This window comes from Scyliorhinus torazame, chromosome 16, assembly GCF_047496885.1.
Source record: "Scyliorhinus torazame isolate Kashiwa2021f chromosome 16, sScyTor2.1, whole genome shotgun sequence".
NCBI lineage: Eukaryota > Metazoa > Chordata > Chondrichthyes > Carcharhiniformes > Scyliorhinidae > Scyliorhinus > Scyliorhinus torazame.
In genome coordinates this window covers 29007958-29032553 of record NC_092722.1, presented here as the reverse complement: position 1 = coordinate 29032553, position 24596 = coordinate 29007958, and the positions used below count along the sequence as shown (strand labels likewise).

General features: G+C 44.3%; 1 protein-coding gene across 1 annotated transcript in view; it reads right to left on the bottom strand.

Moving 5' to 3' along the window:
- Positions 1–24596, bottom strand: part of LOC140392653 (uncharacterized) — a 68960-nt gene that overhangs the window by 23848 nt on the left and 20516 nt on the right. Inside the window, exons 1-3 of the mRNA XM_072478132.1 lie at positions 9224–24596; positions 5563–5684; positions 1938–2002 (exon numbers count right to left, since the gene is read on the bottom strand). The exon at positions 9224–24596 is cut by the window's right edge and continues 20516 nt beyond it. Coding sequence (XP_072334233.1) covers positions 1938–2002; positions 5563–5684; positions 9224–24596 — 15560 coding nt within the window. The remainder of the gene's footprint in view (positions 1–1937; positions 2003–5562; positions 5685–9223) is intronic.

Below are 24596 nucleotides of genomic sequence, written 5' to 3'. Positions count from 1 at the left end.
ACAGGACAGTAGAGAGGGGTGCACAAGGCAGTAGAGAGGGGTGCACAAGGCAATAGAGAGGGGTGCACAAGGCAGTAGAGAAGGGTGTGCACAAGGCAGTAGAGAGGTGTGCACAAGGCAGTAGAGAGGGGTGCACAAGGCAGTAGAGAGGGGTGCACAAGGCAGTAGAGAGGGGTGCACAAGGCAGTAGAGAGGGGTGCACAAGGCAGTAGAGAGGGGTGCACAAGGCAGTAGAGAGTGGTGCACAAGGCAGTAGAGAGGGGTGCACAAGGCAGTAGAGAGTGGTGCACAAGGCAGTAGAGAGTGGTGCACAAGGTAGTAGAGAGGGGTGCACAAGGCAGTAGAGAGGGGTGCACAAGGCAGTAGAGAATAGTGCACAAGGCAGTAGAGAGGGGTGCACAAGGTAGTAGAGAGGGGTGCACAGGACAGTAGAGAGGGGTGCACAAGGCAGTAGAGAGGGGTGCACAAGGCAGTAGAGAAGGGTGTGCACAAGGCAGTAGAGAGGGGTGCACAAGGCAGTAGAGAGGGATGCACAAGGCAGTAGAGAAGGGTGTGCACAAGGCAGTAGAGAGGGGTGCACAAGGCAGTAGAGAGGGGTGCACAAGGCAGTAGAGAGGGGTGCACAAGGCAGTAGCGAGGGGTGTACACAGCAGTAGAGAGGGGTGCACAAGGCAGTAGAGAGCGGTGCACAAGGCAGTAGAGAGGGGTGCACAAGGCAGTAGAGAGGGGTGCACTAGGTAGTAGAGAGGGGTGCACAAGGCAGTAGAGAGGGGTGCACAAGGCAGTAGAGAGTGGTGCACAAGGCAGTAGAGAGGGGTGCACAAGGCAGTAGAGAGGTGTGCACAAGGCAGTAGAGAGGGGTGCACAAGGCAATAGAGAAGGGTGCACAAGGCAGTAGAGAATGGTGCACAAGGCAGTAGAGAGGGATGCACAAGGCAGTAGAGAGGGGTGCACAAGGCAGTAGAGAAGGGTGCACAAGGCAGTAGAGAGGTGCGCACAAGGCAGTAGAGAGGTGCGCACAAGGCAGTAGAGAGGTGTGCACAAGGCAGTAGAGAGGTGTGCACAAGGCAGTAGAGAGGGGTGCACAAGGCTGTAGAGAATAGTGCACAAGGCAGTAGAGAGGGGTGCACAAGGCAGTAGAGAGGGGTGCACAAGGCAATAGAGAGGTGTGCACAAGGCAGTAGAGAATAGTGCACAAGGCAGTAGAGAGGTGTGCACAAGGCAGTAGAGAGGGGTGCACAAGGCAGTAGAGGGGGGTGCACAAGGCAGTAGAGAAGCCTGCACAAGGCAGTAGAGAGTGGTGCACAAGGCAGTAGAGAGTGGTGCACAGGGCAGTAGAGAGGGGTGCACAAGGCAGTAGAGAGGGGTGCACAAGGCAGTAGAGAGGGGTGCACAAGGCAGTAGAGAGGGGTGCACAAGGCAGTAGAGAAGGGTGCACAATGCAGTAGAGATAGGTGCACAAGGCAGTAGAGAGGGGTGCACAAGGCAGTAGAGAGGTGTGCACAATGCAGTAGAGAATGGTGCACAAGGCAATCGAGAGGGGTGCACAAGGCAGTAGAGAGGGGTGCACAAGGTATTCGGGAGAGGTAAACAGGTACGGGGCAGGAAGCTCGGCTGATTTTCTCCCTACACTGAGACTAATTGTTTCACCTAACTGCAGCAAGCCCCGATCAACAAATCTAGCACATGGGTAATCAAATTTGCACCCTCCAGCATGTGAAGTGAGTCATTCATTTCCTTTATTTACTGAGGCAGGAGCCTAGATAAACTTCTCTAAATTAGGTCTTTACATGAAACAAAGTATTGGACTGTGAAGTGAAACTTACAGAAGTTGGTAGATATATTAGTTAATTTGTTTAGGTCTTTGTTAGTCCATCGGAAGCACTTCACTGAGGAACTCATTGTCTGAAAAATTGAAAAGATTTTCCAAAACATACCTGAGTTCATTTATTACCACTTTGTGAAAGTGTCTCGGTGAAGCCTTTTTGTACAGTGGGGTCAGCTGTGAGAAACAAAGAAAGAGATTAATTCCAATTAAAACTATGAATATTTGACAAAACTACTGACACTGTAAGAATTGTAATTGATGATTGAATTTGAAAACAAATATAAACAGAAAGTGGATATGGGAGTGAGTTACATGCTGCAACCTAATTGAAGGATTTGTGTGGCCAGTTTAGCTCAGGTGGCTGGACAGCTGGTTTGTGATACAGATCGAGGCCAGCAGCGCAGGTTCAATCCCCGTACCGTTACTCCCGAGGTTATTCATGAAGGTCCCGCCTTATCAACCTTGCCCCTCGCCTGGGGTGTGGTGATCCTCAGGTTAAATCACCACCAGTCAGCTCTCCCCCTCAAAGGGGAAAGCAGCCTATGGTCACCTGGGGCTTTGAGGACTTTATCTGTATAGAACATCAGATACCTGGGAGTGTGTTACATAATCTAATTGAAGAGTTGAAGTGCCTTATATACAGAATAGCAGAAACCCTTCTAATTGAAGGGTTTGAGTAGTCTATGTAGAGAATAGCAGATACCCGGGAATGAGTGACGTGCTGTATTCTGTTTGAATGGTTTATATATAGAACATAGGCATTAGGAGCCCTTCGAGCCTGCTCCACCATTCAATCACATCATGTCTGATCACTTCCTGGTCTCAATTCCACCTCCCCACCTGTTCCCCATATCCCTTTAACCTGATTTTTAAAATCAGAAATATATCTCTCTCCTTCTTGAAACCTTTTAACGACTCCGATTCCACCACAATATGAGGCACCGAGCTCCACAAATTCACCACCCTCTGCGAGAAGCAGTTCCTCCTCATCTCAGTTCGAAATCTACTGCCTTTCAACCTAAAACCATGACCTCTCTTTCTAGATTGCCCCACAAGGGGGAACATTTGGTCTACATTTACTTTATCAATCCCTTCTAGTCTTTTATATACCTCGATCAGATCCAGTCATGCGAATGTCACTTTAAGAAGTGTTTGGCTGCTCATGTTACTGCAGTGATATCAGAGTGTGGGTGGAGCTAAGCTCTGGCTCTACTTTTTAGTTTCACTTTGAGAAAAGCTTGGGTGTGTCTGTGTCTTTTTGGTTTTGTTTTCAGTGTTGGAGCTGAAGCCAGACAAAGCAGTGTACTGCTGTTCTCTCTGCCATGAAAAGACTATCTCTTGATCATTTGGTGAATTCAGAATTATAAATGTTCTCAGTAATGGCTTTAACCTGATGTGCTTCTGTTAAAGGTTATGTTTTTTGTAAGTCTTCTGGATGTTAAAAGGACAGCGTACGCATTACTTAGTGTTGTATTCTTTGGGGGTTGTATTTGAATTGATGGTTGCTAAAATGTTCACTGTATGTTTTATAAAGGTTAACTTGAGTTCATAGAATAAACGTTGTTTTGCTTTTAAAAAATACTTTTCCATTTCTGCTGTACCACACCACAATCTATTAAAAGTTGTGGGTCAAGTGAACTCCATGATACACTTTCGGGTTCTCTAAACCCTGGCCCATAACAATCCCCTCTCGTCCTTCTAAACTCCAGAGAGTATAAGCCCAAACTGTTTAATCTCTCCTCATACGTCAACCCCTTCATCCCCGGAATCAACCTGGTGAACCTCCCCTGAACTTCCTCCAATGCCACCGCATCCTTCCTCAAATACGGAGACCAAAACTGGACACAATACTCCAGATGTGGTCTCACCAACACCCTACATAATTGCAACAACACTTCTCTACTTTTATATTCCAGTCCTTTTGCAATAAACGCTAATATCCCTTTTGCCTTTTTAATTACATGCTATACCTGCAAACCGACTTTCTGCAATTCATGAACAAAGGCACCCAGATCCCTCTGCCCAGAGGCATTTTGAATCTTCTTAACAATTCGATAATAATTTGACTTTCTGTTTTTTCGTCCAAAATGGATAACCTCACGCTTATCGACATTAAACTCCATCTGCCAAATTTTGGCCCAATCTCCTGGCCTATCTATATCCATCTGTAAATTTTTGTTCTCCTCTTCACTGTCTGCTTTCCCACCTATTTTAGCATCATCCGCAAATTTTGCTATGTTACACTCTGTCTCTGCTTGCAGATCATTTATATAGATTGCAAATAGAATAGCAGAATAACAGAATTAACATAGAACACAGAACATAGAACATAGAACAGTACAGCACAGAACAGGCCCTTCGGCCCTCGATGTCGTGCCGAGCATTGTTCGAAACCAAGATCAAGCTATCCCACTCCCTGTCATTCTGGTGTGCTCCATGTGCCTATCCAATAACCGCTTGTAAGTTCCTAAAGTGTCCGACTCCACTATCACAGCAGGCAGTCCATTCCACACCCTAACCACTCTCTGAGTAAAGAACCTACCTCGGACATCCCTCCTATATCTCCCACCCTGAACCTTATAGTTATGCCCCCTTGTAACAGCTACATCCACCCGAGGAAATAGTCTCTGAACGTCCACTCTATTTATCCCCCTCATCATCTTATAGACCTCTATTAAGTCGCCTCTCATCCTCCTCCGCTCCAAAGAGAAAAGCCCTAGCTCCCTCAACCTTTCCTCATTAGACCTATCCTGCAAACCAGGCAGCATCCTGGTAAATCTCCTTTGCACCCTTTCCAATGCTTCCACATCCTTCCTATAGTGAGGTGACCAGAACTGCACACAATACTCCAAATGTAGTCTCACCAGGGTCATGTATAGTTGCAGCTTAACCCCACGGCTCTTAAACTCAAACCCCCTGTTAATAAACGCTAACACACTATATGCCTTCTTCACGGCTCTATCCACTTGAGTGGCAACCTTCAGAGATCTGTGGACATGAACCCCAAGATCTCTCTGTTCCTCCACATTCCTCAGAACCCTGCCGTTGACCCTGTAATCGGCATTCAAATTTTTTCTACCAAAACGAAAATTGCAGATAACCAAGAGTATGTGAAAAATTTAAGGGGTTTGGGTGTTTTATATATAGCAGATACCTGGGAGTGGGTTACAAGCTGGAATTTAACCAAAATTTCAGGACGTACTGAAGAATAAATTCCTGGCAATGAGTTACATGTTGGAATCTAAACCCAGAGCTCAGGTGGATTTCATACAGAAGAACAGATAGCTAGGTGTGAGCTACAGGATAGGGTGTAATTGAACAATTAGTATGGTTTATATGTAGAATAATGGATACTTGGGAATGAGTCACAAGATGAATGCTATAATGGTTCATGGAATGACAGACAACTATCTAAGCCTAGAAACAAACAACAGATTTACTAACAGGTTAAGTTTGAAAAGTTTTTAGGAATCACGACTGCTGTTTGCAGTTTAATATAAAGTTTAGTGATAATGATTATTATTTAAGATGTTTATTCTCAAGGGGCAGTTTTTTTAAGAGAAGTAGCTGTCATGCTTAATTTTTCTGAACAATGTAACATGACAATGTCATCCAAGTTAAACCTGGTCACTGAGTTACAAATAGCATCTCTTTACAAAATTTTATTCATATATATCTGTATATATTTGCAAGAAATATTGGTGAATCTATTTGCAACACATATCGAGACTCACCAATGAAGTTAGGGAACCAGTGAGATTTTTATAGGCCGCAGATGTGGTATTTTCCAGCATTTTATCCCAGGTCTTGTTTATCCAGAATGACAAACTGACTTCCCTCTGTGGTGTGTTTGGGCCTGAAGCAGGAGGGGAACAGGCAAGGCATAAGGGCATTGTATTAATGTCACTGACCAACACACAAATTGGAACATTCATTAATGAACGGCTCAGCTGACTTCAAGTTTTTATTTCTGGGTGGAATTTTCCATTCTGGAGACTCTTGGGTGAGTTTCCGCCTTCCCCCCACCTCATGTTTCTCAGTGGTGGGACGCAGCCCGCCATTGACCGACGACAGGATCTTCTGGTCGCGCTACTGTCAATAGGATTTCCCATTGAATCCACCTCCCACCACTGGAAGACCCCAATTCATTATTTCCAATTAAGGGGCAATTTGGCCACGTTAGTAAATTTGCACATCTTTGGGATGTGGGGACGAAACCCACGCAAACACGGGGAGAATGTGTAAACTCCATACTGACAGTGAGCCAGAGCCGGGATCGAAACTGGGACCTCGGTGCCATGAGGCAGCAATGCTAACCACTGCGCCACCTGCTGCCTTCTTTCTTGGCATGTTGAAGATGACAGTGAAAGTGTTGATGTGTCCCCTGCTTCAAATCATGAAGACAACTGTGTTCATTACAACTTGTCTTCACCTTATTCCTCCTGCAATCTCGTAGATATGAAGCTGTGATGACCACATCTTCCATGTCATTCCCATGCAATGGTCTCCCCACGTGGCTCGTCTGAATCCTCGCTCGCTTTGAATTCAATGTTCTCCTGATCTGAGGGGACATTTTGCTCATCCATGTCTCCCTGTGGCAAAACATTGCCCTTTGCAGTGTAAGTTGTTCAGGGCATAGCAAACAACCAGGATGTGGGACACCCTCGATGGTGAAAGTTGGAGAGTCCCGCCTCATTGGTCCAAACATCGGAAACGTATCTTCGGAGGTCACTAGTCTGCTAAATTACATACCTTATGGCTAATTGTGCTCTTTGCCGATCTGACCTCATCCCTTTTTGAGGCCACCTGTACTCTTACCTTCTAAGTCCCCTGTGGTGATTGTCCCTTTAAGGGCAACACAGCTCATGTGGGGCAGCACAGTGGCGCAATGGTTAGCATTGCTGCCTCACGGCGCCGAGGTCCCAGGTTCGATCCCGGCTCTGGTCACTGTCCGTGTGGAGTTTACACATTCTCCCCATGTCTGTGTGGGTTTTGCCCCCACAACCCAAAGATGTGCAGGCTAGGTGGATTGGCCACGCTAAATTGCCCCTTAATTGGAAAAAATGAAGTGGGTACTCTAAATTTTTTTTTAAAAATTAACACAGGTCATGTGACCCTTACTCTGCTGGTTTGCCGTTAAAGGAACAATCACCACATGGTGATTGCCCTTTTAATGGCAACACAACCCTCCCACTCCAAGAGGACGTGCAATATGCCCTCATGACCTTTCATGTCCCAACTTATAGGCTGGAGATGCCCTGACTGTACCATCTACCTCACAGTACCATGCCTCTAACTCCCAAGACCAAAACTGTTAGGTGACTGACCATGACCTGGACACTCTGCTGTGCATGACCGTCACTGCTCAGAGAGGTCTTCCCCTGTACTAGACAAGACCAAGCCATACATGCTCTGCAGAGGCCTCTAACTTACCAAGTACAGCCCCACGACAGTCCTTTCAATCTGACAGCGCAGCTTCAGCCCCAGGTCATTCTGTTTGACATACCCTTAACAGTGCAGTAACTTATGGGCGCACAGTGGCACAGTGCTTAGCACTGCTGCCTCACGGCGCTGATACCTGGGTTCGATCCCGGCCCCGGGTCAATGTCCTGGTGGAGTTTGCACATTCTCCACGTTCTGCGGGGGCCTCGCCCCCAAAACCCAAAAAGATGTGCAGGGAATTGGCCAAGCTAAATTGACCCTTAATTAGAAAAAAAAGTATTGGGTACTGTAAATTATAAAAAGAACATTGCGGCCATGGAACCAGGATCGTCTCTGACTCTTCCATCGGCAGTCTTACTCTTCCCTTCATTAGTCAACTCCGTTCATTGACCAGCTCCGAGTCCTGCCTTTGTCCAGCTCCTTTCCTCCCCTGTCACACCCAACCCCCAATCCTGCCTCAGTGTTCCCATCTCCAGTGTCCCCCCCTCCCCCCACTGCCCCCCCCCCCCCCCCCCCGCTGTATTGCCTCCTGTGTCGAGTCTTGGTGCCGCTTGTGAGGCAGGCACACTCTCTCAGCAACACACTTAAAGGTGCGCAAAAGCAGCATCTACATACATCAAAGTCTTTGATGAAGTGAAGCTAGCCAAATACACACCACTTAAACACTGTCAAAAGAGGCCATTCTAATTATCTGTTTGTGGGGCACTACATTTGGCGGGGAAACGTGATTCCAGCCAGGTAACATTTTAATGAACATTCATGAGATGCAAAGGAATGGAAGTGTGGCTCCCGACATAGATCAGTGAGAAATCCGACCCGTCTTTAACCCACCATTGAAGTTGTAAGAACAAAATTCCAAACTAATTACCCACCGGCAGGTATGCCAAATCTAGTCCCTGTCTGCCACGATTCCCACCAGTGGAGGGAATGGAAAATTCCACCTTCAATGTCCTCTCCTTTGCCACACCCTTTATCTTGGGATGGGCTACACCTCCAACATTACTTACTGAAAGACCTGGGGCTAAATTCTCCGTTATTGGGACTATGTCCCCAGGCCGGCGTCAAAACTGTGGACTTGCACACCAGAACAACTGCCGTGAAAGGGCCACATATTCCCAGCCCTGCAGGGGGCTAGCACGGACCCAGTGTAAATCTAGCAGCTTTTGCTGAAGATATGGGTGCCCCGCACTTCCGGGTCGGAGGCCGAGCATGCGCATGGCGGCGGCCTCTAGCGGCCGCGCCACCTCCATGGTGGACTCGGACCGCGGAGCCGGACCCTGAAAATTGACCCCCCCGATCGGCCACGTACCCGACCCTGTCTACCCGCACAAACATTTCCTGGCCGCGTAAAAGGCCCCCCTGCCCTCCGATCGGCCCGCCCCAGACCAGGTCTGAGTGCAGCCGCCACGCTAGTTTTCCAACCGGCTAGACCACATTAGATCCACGCCGTCAGGACTTCGGCCGGTCGATGGCGGAGTGGGTCTCCAGCAATGGCCCCAGGTAAGTCTGAGTATGCCGCCATTCGGGACCCGCAGAATCGGGGAACCGGTCCCGATTCCGTGCGGGAAGATGGATTCTCCGCCCCCGCGCCGGTCGCGATTTCAGCATCGGGGTGCGGAGAATCCAGCCCCTGTTCTTCATTTGTGAGCCCAATTAATGATATTGGACAATGGGCAATATCACAAATCCAATCCTCAGCATTCCTGACATCCACACATACAGAGCGTAGCAAAGATCATCAGACAGCAACTAAAAGCAATTCAGTTGGCTGAATTTGGCCCTCCCTACTGCAGAAGCATTGAGACAGTTATATTGCTCCAAGGTTATCCTATAAGTATAGTTAGCAACTCATCTATCAGATTAAATGCCTGTTACATGTTCCACTGTCAGAATATAAAAAAACAACAGAATCAAAACAGTGAAATCCCACAATTTGTAGCAATAGCAACATACTTAGCAAAGCATGGGTGTTATTGTCTCCATTTTGACAATGTTCTCCAAAAGTAAATGGCGGACAATGGCACACACAATGATCTTCTGTTGTAGCACTTGAATTACACATTCCTCCATTTAGGCATGTGCATTTGCTACAGTAGTCCATTGTTGGAGACAAAGTAGAGTTTGTGGGCATTGGATGAGATGTAATTGGCAATGTAGAATTAGCAGAGCTGACAGGATGAATTTGAGCTGAAGTAGTTTCAACGGATGGATACAAAGTTGTTGATCTTTTCTTTTTGAGCGTGGTGGATGAAATAAGGGGTTTGGTAGAAGATCTATCAGGCTGAGACTGAGTGCTTTCTTTCGGCTTGGAACTGGTGGATCTTTGAGGTACAGAAACACTGTGTGATGTCGATTGGGCTAGGGAAGAGCCTTCCTTTGGGGTGGTCATCAAATGTGATTGAGATGGGCTGGTTCTGTGAGCCGGGAAGACTGAAATAGGCATGGAAGAAGGTTTTTGGCTGCCAATAGTTGAATCAAAGGGGGAGGTTGAAGAATGTGAAGTAGCCATATTAGCAGTGACATTGGATGAGGTGCTGGTCACTGCAGTGGAAGGTTGCTGAGATGGGAATGTGGCTTCAGATGTTATAGTTGATTGAAAAGCAGAGGGAGAAAATTGCTCAGTAACAATTGGCAGTTGCTTTGAAGTGAAACCAGAAGAAAATGATCTTGATGATGAAACAGAGCTTGAAATTTTAGTTGCTGTGATGGATGCTACTTGTGTAGATTTGACATAGACACCTGCTGAGGTCACTGTTGGTTGAATGGGTATTGCTGTGGTATGTGATGTACTCTCCTGTATTGAAACATCATGGGGTGCAGATACAGTCTGAGGTACTGAGGATATTTGTGAGTGTGTAGGTAGATTCTCTGATGAAGAAGCACTGTTGGATGCTACTTGCGTTGTCATCCGATTGGCTACTGATGAAGTCTCAGTGATTAATGATATTTGTACAGAGTGTGGCATTGTGTGTGCTGAATTCTCAGTGATGAATGGTAGAATTGTAGTTTGATGTTGTTCCGATGAAGCCTCAGACACTGATGAGACATGTGATGGCAGTGTACCTGTTTCAGATGAACTCGTGGTGCCAGCTGATACATTTGTTGATGCTAGATCGGTTTGAAATGAGGTCTCCGTCACTGAGGACAACAGTGTTGAAGGTGTTTGCATTTCTGATGAAGACTCAGGTGTTGAAGGTACTTGCGTTGCCATTGCAGTTTTTGATGATCCGCGTGTCATTGTTGGATGGGATTGTGAGGAATAATTTGTTACTGATGACAGCTGTGAGCTTCCAGAACTGGTTTCTGAAGCAAATTCAGTTTGTGATGATACTTGTGTCACGATTGGATGGGATTGTGAAGAAGACTGAGATAAAGATGTGTGTGTTGTTGTTGGACTGGGTTCTGGTGAATTCTCAGTTATAGATGACACTCGTGCTGCTGTTGGAGTGCTCACTTCAGAGGATTCAGTGACCAATGATACTTGTGTCATTTTTGTACGCGTTGATGAAGAAAATTCAGATTTCAATGATACTGGTGTGTTTATTGGCTGCGTTTCTGCTGAAGATTCAGCTACAGATGATAGTTGTGTGGTGACTGGACTGGTTTCTGAAGGAGACCCAGTTTGTGATGATACTTGTGTCACAGTTGGATGGGATTGTGAAGGCGACTGAGGTACAGATGACAGTGTTGCTGGTGTATGACTGATTTCTGATGTAGAAGCACTTATTGATGATCCATGTGGTGTTGAAAGGGTTTCTGATGAGGATTCTGCTATTGATGATGGTTGTATTGTTGTTGAATGTGTCTCTGGTGAAGACATTGTTGTTGCTGACACTTGTGTTGGTGTGGAATGCATTTCTGATGTGGCTTCAGTTGTTCTTGATATGTTTGTTATTGTTGGATGGGTTTCTGATGAATGCTCCGTCATTGATGACATTGGTGATGTTGGGAAAGCAGGCTGTGGTGAAGATTCGGTTCTGGATGACAACTGTGTCATTGTTGGTTCTGTTTTTGATGACGATTCAGTTATCAGTGAAACTGGAGTGTTTGCTTGTTCTGTTTGTGAGGATGTCTCAGTGTTCGGTGAAACTTGTAAAATGGTTGGCTGATGCTCTGATGAAGACTGAGTTACAGACGACACATTTGCTGTTGTGGAAATGGTTTCTGAGGAAATCTCAGTCATTGATGACTTTTCTGTTCCTGTTGCAGTGCTTTCAACTGAGGACCCAGTTAGCGGCGATACTTGTGTCATTTCTGTATGTCTTGCTGATGAAGGTTCAGTTACCAATGATACTGGTGTGTTTGTTGGCTGTGTTTCGGCTGAAGATTCAGCTACAGATGACAGTTGTGAGGTTACTGGACTGGTTTCTGAAGGAGACTCAGTTTCTGAGGATACTTGTGTCATTGTTGGATGGGATTGTAAAGAAGACTCCGGTATGGATGAATTTTGCACTGATGTTTGACTGGTTTCTAATGTAGATGCACTTATTGATGGGCCATGTGGTGTTGAATGGGTTTCTGACGAGGATTCTGCTATTGATGATGGTTGTATTGTTGTTGAATGTGTCTCTGGTGAAGACATTGTTGTTGCTGACACTTGTGTTGGTGTGGAATGCATTTCTGATGTGGCTTCAGTTGTTCTTGATATGTTTGTTATTGTTGGATGGCTTTCTGATGAATGCTCCGTCATTGATGACATTTGTGTTGCTGTTGCTGTAGTTTCGACTGAGGACCCAGTTAGCGATGATACTTGTGTCATTTCTGTATGTGTTGCAGATGAAGGTTCAGTTACCAGTGATACTGCTGTGTTTGCTGGGTGGGTTACAGCTGAAGATTCAGCTACAGGTGACAGTTGTGAGGTTACTGGACTGGTTTCTGAAGGAGACTCAGTTTCTGAGGATACTTGTGTCATTGTTGGATGGGATTGTAAAGAAGACTCCGGTATGGATGAATTTTGCACTGATGTTTGACTGGTTTCTAATGTAGATGCACTTATTGATGGGCCATGTGGTGTTGAATGGGTTTCTGACGAGGATTCTGCTATTGATGATGGTTGTATTGTTGTTGAATGTGTCTCTGGTGAAGACATTGTTGTTGCTGACACTTGTGTTGGTGTGGAATGCATTTCTGATGTGGCTTCAGTTGTTCTTGATATGTTTGTTATTGTTGGATGGCTTTCTGATGAATGCTCCGTCATTGATGACATTTGTGTTGCTGTTGCTGTAGTTTCGACTGAGGACCCAGTTAGCGATGATACTTGTGTCATTTCTGTATGTGTTGCAGATGAAGGTTCAGTTACCAGTGATACTGGTGTGTTTGCTGGGTGGGTTAAAGCTGAAGATTCAGCTACAGGTGACAGTTGTGAGGTTACTGGACTGGTTTCTGAAGGAGACTCAGTTTCTGAGGATACTTGTGTCACTGTTGGATGGGATTGTAAAGAAGACTCAGTTATGGATGAAATTTGCACTGATGTTTGACTGGTTTCTAATGTAGATGCACTTATTGATGGGCCATGTGGTGTTGAATGGGTTTCTGATGAGGATTCTGCTATTGATGATGGTTGTATTGTTGTTGAATGTGTTTCTGGTGAAGACATTCTTGTTGCTGACACTTGTGTTGGTGTGGAATGCATTTCTGATGAGGCTTCAGTTGTTCTTGATATGTTTGTTATTGTTGGATGGGTTCCTGATGAATGCTCCGTCATTGATGACATTGGTGATGTTGGGAAAGCAGGCTGTGGTGAAGATTCGGTTCTGGATGACAACTGTGTCATTGTTGGTTCTGTTTTTGATGACGATTCAGTTATCAGTGACACTGGAGTGTTTGCTTGTTCTGTTTGTGAGGAAGTCTCAGTGTTCGGTGAAACTTGTGAAATGGTTGGCTGATGCTCTGGTGAAGACTGAGTTACAGACGACACATTTGCTGTTGTGGAACTGGTTTCTGAGGAAATCTCAGTCATTGATGACTTTTCTGTTCCTGTTGCAGTGGTTTCAACTGAGGACCCAGTTAGCGGCAAAACTTGTGTCATTTCTGTATGTCTTGCTGATGAAGGTTCAGTTACCAATGATACTGGTGTGTTTGTTGGCTGTGTTTCGGCTGAAGATTCAGCTACAGATGACAGTTGTGAGGTTACTGGGCTGGTTTCTGAAGGAGTCTCAGTTTCCGAGGATACTTGTGTCACTGTTGGATGGGATTGTGAAGAAGACTCAGTTATGGATGAAATTTGCACTGATGATTGACTGGTTTCTAATGTAGAAGCACTTATTGATGGGCCATGTGGTGTTGAATGGGTTTCTGACGAGGATTCTGCTATTGATGATGGTTGTATTGTTGTTGAATGTGTCTCTGGTGAAGACATTGTTGTTGCTGACACTTGTGTTGGTGTGGAATGCATTTCTGATGTGGCTTCAGTTGTTCTTGATATGTTTGTTATTGTTGGATGGGTTTCTGATGAATGCTCCGTCATTGATGACATTGGTGATGTTGGGAAAGCAGGCTGTGGTGAAGATTCGGTTCTGGATGACAACTGTGTCATTGTTGGTTCTGTTTTTGATGACGATTCAGTCATCAGTGAAACTGGAGTGTTTGCTTGTTCTGTTTGTGAGGACGTTTCAGTGATCGATGAAACTTGTGAAATGGTTGGCTGATGCTCTGATGAAGACTGAGTTACAGACGACACATTTGCTGTTGTGGAACTGGTTTCTGAGGAAGTCTCAGTCATTGATGACTTTTCTGTTCCTGTTGCAGTGGTTTCAACTGAGGACCCAGTTAGCAGCGATACTTGTGTCATTTCTGTATGTCTTGCTGATGAAGGTTCAGTTACCAATGATATTGGTGTGTTTGTTGGCTGTGTTTCGGCTGAAGATTCAGCTACAGATGACAGTTGTGAGGTTACTGGACTGGTTTCTGAAGGAGACTCAGTTTCTGAGGATACTTGTGTCATTGCTGGATGGGATTGTAAAGAAGACTCTGGTATGGATGAATTTTGCACTGATGTTTGACTGGTTTCTAATGTAGATGCACTTATTGATGGGCCATGTGGTGTTGAATGGGTTTCTGACGAGGATTCTGCTATTGATGATGGTTGTATTGTTGTTGAATGTGTCTCTGGTGAAGACATTGTTGTTGCTGACACTTGTGTTGGTGTGGAATGCATTTCTGATGAGGCTTCAGTTGTTATTGATATGTTTGTTATTGTTGGATGGGTTCCTGATGAATTATCCGTCATTGATGACATTGGTGATGTTGTGGAAGCAGTTTCTGGTGAAGATTCCGTTCTGGATGACAACTGTGTCATTGTTGGTTCTGTTTTTGATGACGATTCAGTTATCAGTGACACCGGAGTGTTTGCTTGTTCTGTTTGTGAGGATGTCTCAGTGTTCGGTGAAACTTGTGAAATGGTTGGCTGATGCTCTGATGAAGACTGAGTTACAGACGACACATTTGCTGTTGTGGAAATGGTTTCTGGGGAAATCTCAGTCATTGATGACTTTTCTGTTCCTGTTGCAGTGGTTTCAACTGAGGACCCAGTTAGCGGCGATACTTGTGTCATTTCTGTATGTCTTGCTGATGAAGGTTCAGTTACCAATGATACTGGTGTGTTTGTTGGCTGTGTTTCGGCTGAAGATTCAGCTACAGGTGACAGTTGTGAGGTTATTGGACTGGTTTCTGAAGGAGACTCAGTTTCTGAGGATACTTGTATCATTGTTGGATGGGATTGTGAAGAAGACTCAGTTATGGATGAAATTAGCACTGATGTTTGACTAGTCTCTAATGTAGAAGCACTTATTGATGGGCCATGTGGTGTTGAATGGGTTTCCGATGAGGATTCTGCTATTGATGATGGTTGTATTGTTGTTGAATGTGTTTCTGGTGAAGACATTGTTGTTGCTGACACTTGTGTTGGTGTGGAATGCATTTTTGATGAGGCTTCAGTTGTTCTTGATATGTTTGTTATTGTTGGATGGGTTTCTGATGGATGCTCCGTCATTGATGACATTGGTGATGTTGTGGAAGCAGTTTCTGGTGAAGATCCAGTTCTGGATGACAACTGTGTCATTGTTGGTTCTGTTTTTGATGACGATTCAGTTATCAGTGACACCGGAGTGTTTGCTTGTTCTGTTTGTGAGGAAGTCTCAGTGATCGGTGAAACTTGTGAAATGGTTGGCTGATGCTCTGATGAAGACTGAGATACAGACGACACATTTGCTGTTGTGGAAATGGTTTCTGTGGAAATCTCAGTCATTGATGACTTTTCTGTTCCTGTTGCAGTGGTTTCAACTGAGGACCCAGTTAGCGGCGATACTTGTGTCATTTCTGTATGTGTTGCTGATGAAGGTTCAGTTACCAATGATACTGGTGTGTTTGTTGGCTGTGTTTCTGCTGAAGATTCAGCTACAGATGACAGTTGTGAGGTTACTGGACTGGCTTCTGAAGGAGTCTCAGTTTCTGAGGATACTTGTGTCACTGTTGGATGGGATTGTGAAGAAGACTCAGTTATGGATGAAATTTGCACTGATGTTTGACTAGTCTCTAATGTAGAAGCACTTATTGATGGGCCATGTGGTGTTGAATGGGTTTCCGATGAGGATTCTGCTATTGATGATGGTTGTATTGTTGTTGAATGTGTCTCTGGCAAAGTCATTGTTGTTGCTGACACTTGTGTTGGTGTGGAATGCATTTCTGATGAGGCTTCAGTTGTTCTTGATATGTTTGTTATTGTTGGATGGGTTTCTGATGAATGCTCCGTCATTGATGACATTGGTGATGTTGGGAAAGCAGGCTGTGGTGAAGATTCGGTTCTGGATGACAACTGTGTCATTGTTGGTTCTGTTTTTGATGACGATTCAGTTATCAGTGACACTGGAGTGTTTGCTTGTTCTGTTTGTGAGGACGTTTCAGTGATCGATGAAACTTGTGAAATGGTTGGCTGATGCTCTGATGAAGACTGAGTTACAGACGACACATTTGCTGTTGTGGAAATGGTTTCTGAGGAAATCTCAGTCATTGATGACTTTTCTGTTCCTGTTGCAGTGGTTTCAACTGAGGACCCAGTTAGCGGCGATACTTGTGTCATTTCTGTATGTGTTGCTGATGAACGTTCAGTTACCAATGATACTGGTGTGTTTGTTGGCTGTGTTTTGGCTGAAGATTCAGCTACAGATGACAGTTGTGAGGTTACTGGACTGGTTTCTGAAGGAGACTCAGTTTCTGAGGATACTTGTGTCACTGTTGGATGGGATTGTAAAGAAGACTCAGTTATGGATGAAATTTGCACTGATGTTTGACTGGTTTCTAATGTAGATGCACTTATTGATGGGCCATGTGGTGTTGAATGGGTTTCTGACGAGGATTCTGCTATTGATGATGGTTGTATTGTTGTTGAATGTGTCTCTGGTGAAGACATTGTTGTTGCTGACACTTGTGTTGGTGTGGAATGCATTTCTGATGTGGCTTCAGTTGTTCTTGATATGTTTGTTATTGTTGGATGGCTTTCTGATGAATGCTCCGTCATTGATGACATTTGTGTTGCTGTTGCTGTAGTTTCGACTGAGGACCCAGTTAGCGATGATACTTGTGTCATTTCTGTATGTGTTGCAGATGAAGGTTCAGTTACCAGTGATACTGGTGTGTTTGCTGGGTGGGTTACAGCTGAAGATTCAGCTACAGGTGACAGTTGTGAGGTTAATGGACTGGTTTCTGAAGGAGACTCAGTTTCTGAGGATACTTGTGTCACTGTTGGATGGGATTGTGAAGAAGACTCAGTTATGGATGAAATTTGCACTGATGTTTGACTAGTCTCTAATGTAGAAGCACTTATTGATGGGCCATGTGGTGTTGAATGGATTTCTGATGAGGATTCTGCTATTGATGATGGTTGTATTGTTGTTGAATGTGTTTCTGGTGAAGACATTCTTGTTGCTGACACTTGTGTTGGTGTGGAATGCATTTCTGATGTGGCTTCAGTTGTTCTTGATATGTTTGTTATTGTTGGATGGGTTTCTGATGAATGCTCCGTCATTGATGACATTGGTGATGTTGGGAAAGCAGGCTGTGGTGAAGATTCGGTTCTGGATGACAACTGTGTCATTGTTGGTTCTGTTTTTGATGACGATTCAGTTATCAGTGACACTGGAGTGTTTGCTTGTTCTGTTTGTGAGGAAGTCTCAGTGTTCGGTGAAACTTGTGAAATGGTTGGCTGATGCTCTGATGACGACTGAGTTACAGACGACACATTTGCTGTTGTGGAACTGGTTTCTGAGGAAATCTCAGTCATTGATGACTTTTCTGTTCCTGTTGCAGTGGTTTCAACTGAGGACCCAGTTAGCGGCAAAACTTGTGTCATTTCTGTATGTGTTGCTGATGAAGGTTCAGTTACCAATGATACTGGTGTGTTTGTTGGCTGTGTTTCGGCTGAAGATTCAGCTACAGATGACAGTTGTGAGGTTACTGGGCTGGTTTCTGAAGGAGTCTCAGTTTCTGAGGATACTTGTGTCACTGTTGGATGGGATTGTGAAGAAGACTCAGTTATGGATGAAATTTGCACTGATGATTGACTGGTTTCTAATGTAGAAGCACTTATTGATGGGCCATGTGGTGTTGAATGGGTTTCTGACGAGGATTCTGCTATTGATGATGGTTGTATTGTTGTTGAATGTGTCTCTGGTGAAGACATTGTTGTTGCTGACACTTGTGTTGGTGTGGAATGCATTTCTGATGAGGCTTCAGTTGTTATTGATATGTTTGTTATTGTTGGATGGGTTCCTGATGAATGCTCCGTCATTGATGACATTTGTGATGATGTGGAAGCAGTTTCTGGTGAAGATCCAGTTCTGGATGACAACTGTGTCATTGTTGGTTCTGTTTTTGATGACGATTCAGTCATCAGTGACACCGGAGTGTTTGCTTGTTCTGTTTGTGAGGAAGTCTCAGTGTTCGGTGAAACTTGTGACATGGTTGGCTGATGCTCTGGTGAAGACTGAGTTACAGACGACACATTTGCTGTTGTGGAACTGGTTTCTGAGGAAATCTCAGTCATTGATGACTTTTCTGTTCCTGTTGCAGTGGTTTCAACTGAGGACCCAGGTAGCGGCGATACTTGTGTCATTTCTGTATGTCTTGCTGATGAAGGTTCAGTTACCAATGATACTGGTGTGTTTGTTGGCTGTGTTTCGGCTGAAGATTTAGCTACAGATGACAGTTGTGAGGTTACTGGACTGGCTTCTGAAGGAGTCTCAGTTTCTGAGGATACTTGTGTCACTGTTGGATGGGATTGTGAAGAAGACTCAGTTATGGATGAAATTTGCACTGATGTTTGACTAGTCTCTAATGTAGAAGCACTTATTGATGGGCCATGTGGTGTTGAATGGGTTTCCGATGAGTATTCTGCTATTGATGATGGTTGTATTGTTGTTGAATGTGTCTCTGGCAAAGTCATTGTTGTTGCTGACACTTGTGTTGGTGTGGAATGCAATTCTGATGTGGCTTCAGTTGTTATTGATATGTTTGTTATTGTTGGATGGGTTTCTGATGAATGCTCCGTCATTGATGACATTGGTGATGTTGGGAAAGCAGGCTGTGGTGAAGATTCGGTTCTGGATGACAACTGTGTCATTGTTGGTTCTGTTTTTGATGACGATTCAGTCATCAGTGACACTGGAGTGTTTGCTTGTTCTGTTTGTGAGGACGTTTCAGTGTTCGGTGAAACTTGTGAAATGGTTGGCTGATGCTCTGATGAAGACTGAGTTACAGACGACACATTTGCTGTTGTGGAAATGGTTTCTGGGGAAATCTCAGTCATTGATGACTTTTCTGTTCCTGTTGCAGTGGTTTCAACTGAGGACCCAGTTAGCGGCGATACTTGTGTCATTTCTGTATGTCTTGCTGATGAACGTTCAGTTACCAATGATACTGGTGTGTTTGTTGGCTGTGTTTCGGCTGAAGATTCAGCTACAGATGACAGTTGTGAGGTTACTGGACTGGTTTCTGAAGGAGACTCAGTTTCTGAGGATACTTGTGTCACTGTTGGATGGGATTGTGAAGAAGACTCAGTTATGGATGAATTTTGCACTGATGTTTGACTGGTTTCTAATGTAGATGCACTTATTGATGGGCCATGTGGTGTTGAATGGGTTTCTGACGAGGATTCTGCTATTGATGATGGTTGTATTGTTGTTGAATGTGTCTCTGGTGAAGACATTGTTGTTGCTGACACTTGTGTTGGTGTGGAATGCATTTCTGATGAGGCTTCAGTTGTTCTTGATATGTTTGTTATTGTTGGATGGGTTCCTGATGAATGCTCCGTCATTGATGACATTGGTGATGTTGGGAAAGCAGGCTGTGGTGAAGATTCGGTTCTGGATGACAACTGTGTCATTGTTGGTTCTGTTTTTGATGACGATTCAGTTATCAGTGACACTGGAGTGTTTGCTTGTTCTGTTTGTGAGGAAGTCTCAGTGTTCGGTGAAACTTGTGAAATGGTTGGCTGATGCTCTGGTGAAGACTGAGTTACAGACGACACATTTGCTGTTGTGGAACTGGTTTCTGAGGAAATCTCAGTCATTGATGACTTTTCTGTTCCTGTTGCAGTGGTTTCAACTGAGGACCCAGTTAGCGGCAAAACTTGTGTCATTTCTGTATGTCTTGCTGATGAAGGTTCAGTTACCAATGATACTGGTGTGTTTGTTGGCTGTGTTTCGGCTGAAGATTCAGCTACAGATGACAGTTGTGAGGTTACTGGGCTGGTTTCTGAAGGAGTCTCAGTTTCCGAGGATACTTGTGTCACTGTTGGATGGGATTGTGAAGAAGACTCAGTTATGGATGAAATTTGCACTGATGATTGACTGGTTTCTAATGTAGAAGCACTTATTGATGGGCCATGTGGTGTTGAATGGGTTTCTGACGAGGATTCTGCTATTGATGATGGTTGTATTGTTGTTGAATGTGTCTCTGGTGAAGACATTGTTGTTGCTGACACTTGTGTTGGTGTGGAATGCATTTCTGATGTGGCTTCAGTTGTTCTTGATATGTTTGTTATTGTTGGATGGGTTTCTGATGAATGCTCCGTCATTGATGACATTGGTGATGTTGGGAAAGCAGGCTGTGGTGAAGATTCGGTTCTGGATGACAACTGTGTCATTGTTGGTTCTGTTTTTGATGACGATTCAGTCATCAGTGAAACTGGAGTGTTTGCTTGTTCTGTTTGTGAGGACGTTTCAGTGATCGATGAAACTTGTGAAATGGTTGGCTGATGCTCTGATGAAGACTGAGTTACAGACGACACATTTGCTGTTGTGGAACTGGTTTCTGAGGAAGTCTCAGTCATTGATGACTTTTCTGTTCCTGTTGCAGTGGTTTCAACTGAGGACCCAGTTAGCAGCGATACTTGTGTCATTTCTGTATGTCTTGCTGATGAAGGTTCAGTTACCAATGATATTGGTGTGTTTGTTGGCTGTGTTTCGGCTGAAGATTCAGCTACAGATGACAGTTGTGAGGTTACTGGACTGGTTTCTGAAGGAGACTCAGTTTCTGAGGATACTTGTGTCATTGCTGGATGGGATTGTAAAGAAGACTCTGGTATGGATGAATTTTGCACTGATGTTTGACTGGTTTCTAATGTAGATGCACTTATTGATGGGCCATGTGGTGTTGAATGGGTTTCTGACGAGGATTCTGCTATTGATGATGGTTGTATTGTTGTTGAATGTGTCTCTGGTGAAGACATTGTTGTTGCTGACACTTGTGTTGGTGTGGAATGCATTTCTGATGAGGCTTCAGTTGTTATTGATATGTTTGTTATTGTTGGATGGGTTCCTGATGAATTATCCGTCATTGATGACATTGGTGATGTTGTGGAAGCAGTTTCTGGTGAAGATTCCGTTCTGGATGACAACTGTGTCATTGTTGGTTCTGTTTTTGATGACGATTCAGTTATCAGTGACACCGGAGTGTTTGCTTGTTCTGTTTGTGAGGATGTCTCAGTGTTCGGTGAAACTTGTGAAATGGTTGGCTGATGCTCTGATGAAGACTGAGTTACAGACGACACATTTGCTGTTGTGGAAATGGTTTCTGGGGAAATCTCAGTCATTGATGACTTTTCTGTTCCTGTTGCAGTGGTTTCAACTGAGGACCCAGTTAGCGGCGATACTTGTGTCATTTCTGTATGTCTTGCTGATGAAGGTTCAGTTACCAATGATACTGGTGTGTTTGTTGGCTGTGTTTCGGCTGAAGATTCAGCTACAGGTGACAGTTGTGAGGTTATTGGACTGGTTTCTGAAGGAGACTCAGTTTCTGAGGATACTTGTATCATTGTTGGATGGGATTGTGAAGAAGACTCAGTTATGGATGAAATTAGCACTGATGTTTGACTAGTCTCTAATGTAGAAGCACTTATTGATGGGCCATGTGGTGTTGAATGGGTTTCCGATGAGGATTCTGCTATTGATGATGGTTGTATTGTTGTTGAATGTGTTTCTGGTGAAGACATTGTTGTTGCTGACACTTGTGTTGGTGTGGAATGCATTTTTGATGAGGCTTCAGTTGTTCTTGATATGTTTGTTATTGTTGGATGGGTTTCTGATGGATGCTCCGTCATTGATGACATTGGTGATGTTGTGGAAGCAGTTTCTGGTGAAGATCCAGTTCTGGATGACAACTGTGTCATTGTTGGTTCTGTTTTTGATGACGATTCAGTTATCAGTGACACCGGAGTGTTTGCTTGTTCTGTTTGTGAGGAAGTCTCAGTGATCGGTGAAACTTGTGAAATGGTTGGCTGATGCTCTGATGAAGACTGAGATACAGACGACACATTTGCTGTTGTGGAAATGGTTTCTGTGGAAATCTCAGTCATTGATGACTTTTCTGTTCCTGTTGCAGTGGTTTCAACTGAGGACCCAGTTAGCGGCGATACTTGTGTCATTTCTGTATGTGTTGCTGATGAAGGTTCAGTTACCAATGATACTGGTGTGTTTGTTGGCTGTGTTTCTGCTGAAGATTCAGCTACAGATGACAGTTGTGAGGTTACTGGACTGGCTTCTGAAGGAGTCTCAGTTTCTGAGGATACTTGTGTCACTGTTGGATGGGATTGTGAAGAAGACTCAGTTATGGATGAAATTTGCACTGATGTTTGACTAGTCTCTAATGTAGAAGCACTTATTGATGGGCCATGTGGTGTTGAATGGGTTTCCGATGAGGATTCTGCTATTGATGATGGTTGTATTGTTGTTGAATGTGTCTCTGGCAAAGTCATTGTTGTTGCTGACACTTGTGTTGGTGTGGAATGCATTTCTGATGAGGCTTCAGTTGTTCTTGATATGTTTGTTATTGTTGGATGGGTTTCTGATGAATGCTCCGTCATTGATGACATTGGTGATGTTGGGAAAGCAGGCTGTGGTGAAGATTCGGTTCTGGATGACAACTGTGTCATTGTTGGTTCTGTTTTTGATGACGATTCAGTTATCAGTGACACTGGAGTGTTTGCTTGTTCTGTTTGTGAGGACGTTTCAGTGATCGATGAAACTTGTGAAATGGTTGGCTGATGCTCTGATGAAGACTGAGTTACAGACGACACATTTGCTGTTGTGGAAATGGTTTCTGAGGAAATCTCAGTCATTGATGACTTTTCTGTTCCTGTTGCAGTGGTTTCAACTGAGGACCCAGTTAGCGGCGATACTTGTGTCATTTCTGTATGTGTTGCTGATGAACGTTCAGTTACCAATGATACTGGTGTGTTTGTTGGCTGTGTTTTGGCTGAAGATTCAGCTACAGATGACAGTTGTGAGGTTACTGGACTGGTTTCTGAAGGAGACTCAGTTTCTGAGGATACTTGTGTCACTGTTGGATGGGATTGTAAAGAAGACTCAGTTATGGATGAAATTTGCACTGATGTTTGACTGGTTTCTAATGTAGATGCACTTATTGATGGGCCATGTGGTGTTGAATGGGTTTCTGACGAGGATTCTGCTATTGATGATGGTTGTATTGTTGTTGAATGTGTCTCTGGTGAAGACATTGTTGTTGCTGACACTTGTGTTGGTGTGGAATGCATTTCTGATGTGGCTTCAGTTGTTCTTGATATGTTTGTTATTGTTGGATGGCTTTCTGATGAATGCTCCGTCATTGATGACATTTGTGTTGCTGTTGCTGTAGTTTCGACTGAGGACCCAGTTAGCGATGATACTTGTGTCATTTCTGTATGTGTTGCAGATGAAGGTTCAGTTACCAGTGATACTGGTGTGTTTGCTGGGTGGGTTACAGCTGAAGATTCAGCTACAGGTGACAGTTGTGAGGTTAATGGACTGGTTTCTGAAGGAGACTCAGTTTCTGAGGATACTTGTGTCACTGTTGGATGGGATTGTGAAGAAGACTCAGTTATGGATGAAATTTGCACTGATGTTTGACTAGTCTCTAATGTAGAAGCACTTATTGATGGGCCATGTGGTGTTGAATGGATTTCTGATGAGGATTCTGCTATTGATGATGGTTGTATTGTTGTTGAATGTGTTTCTGGTGAAGACATTCTTGTTGCTGACACTTGTGTTGGTGTGGAATGCATTTCTGATGTGGCTTCAGTTGTTCTTGATATGTTTGTTATTGTTGGATGGGTTTCTGATGAATGCTCCGTCATTGATGACATCGGTGATGTTGGGAAAGCAGGCTGGGGTGAAGATTCGGTTCTGGATGACAACTGTGTCATTGTTGGTTCTGTTTTTGATGACGATTCAGTTATCAGTGAAACTGGAGTGTTTGCTTGTTCTGTTTGTGAGGATGTCTCAGTGTTCGGTGAAACTTGTGAAATGGTTGGCTGATGCTCTGATGAAGACTGAGTTACAGACGACACATTTGCTGTTGTGGAACTGGTTTCTGAGGAAATCTCAGTCATTGATGACTTTTCTGTTCCTGTTGCAGTGGTTTCAACTGAGGACCCAGTTAGCGGCGATACTTGTGTCATTTCTGTATGTCTTGCTGATGAAGGTTCAGTTACCAATGATACTGGTGTGTTTGTTGGCTGTGTTTCGGCTGAAGATTCAGCTACAGATGACAGTTGTGAGGTTACTGGACTGGCTTCTGAAGGAGTCTCAGATTCTGAGGATACTTGTGTCACTGTTGGATGGGATTGTGAAGAAGACTCAGTTATGGATGAAATTTGCACTGATGTTTGACTAGTCTCTAATGTAGAAGCACTTATTGATGGGCCATGTGGTGTTGAATGGGTTTCCGATGAGGATTCTGCTATTGATGATGGTTGTATTGTTGTTGAATGTGTCTCTGGTGAAGACATTGTTGTTGCTGACACTTGTGTTGGTGTGGAATGCATTTCTGATGTGGC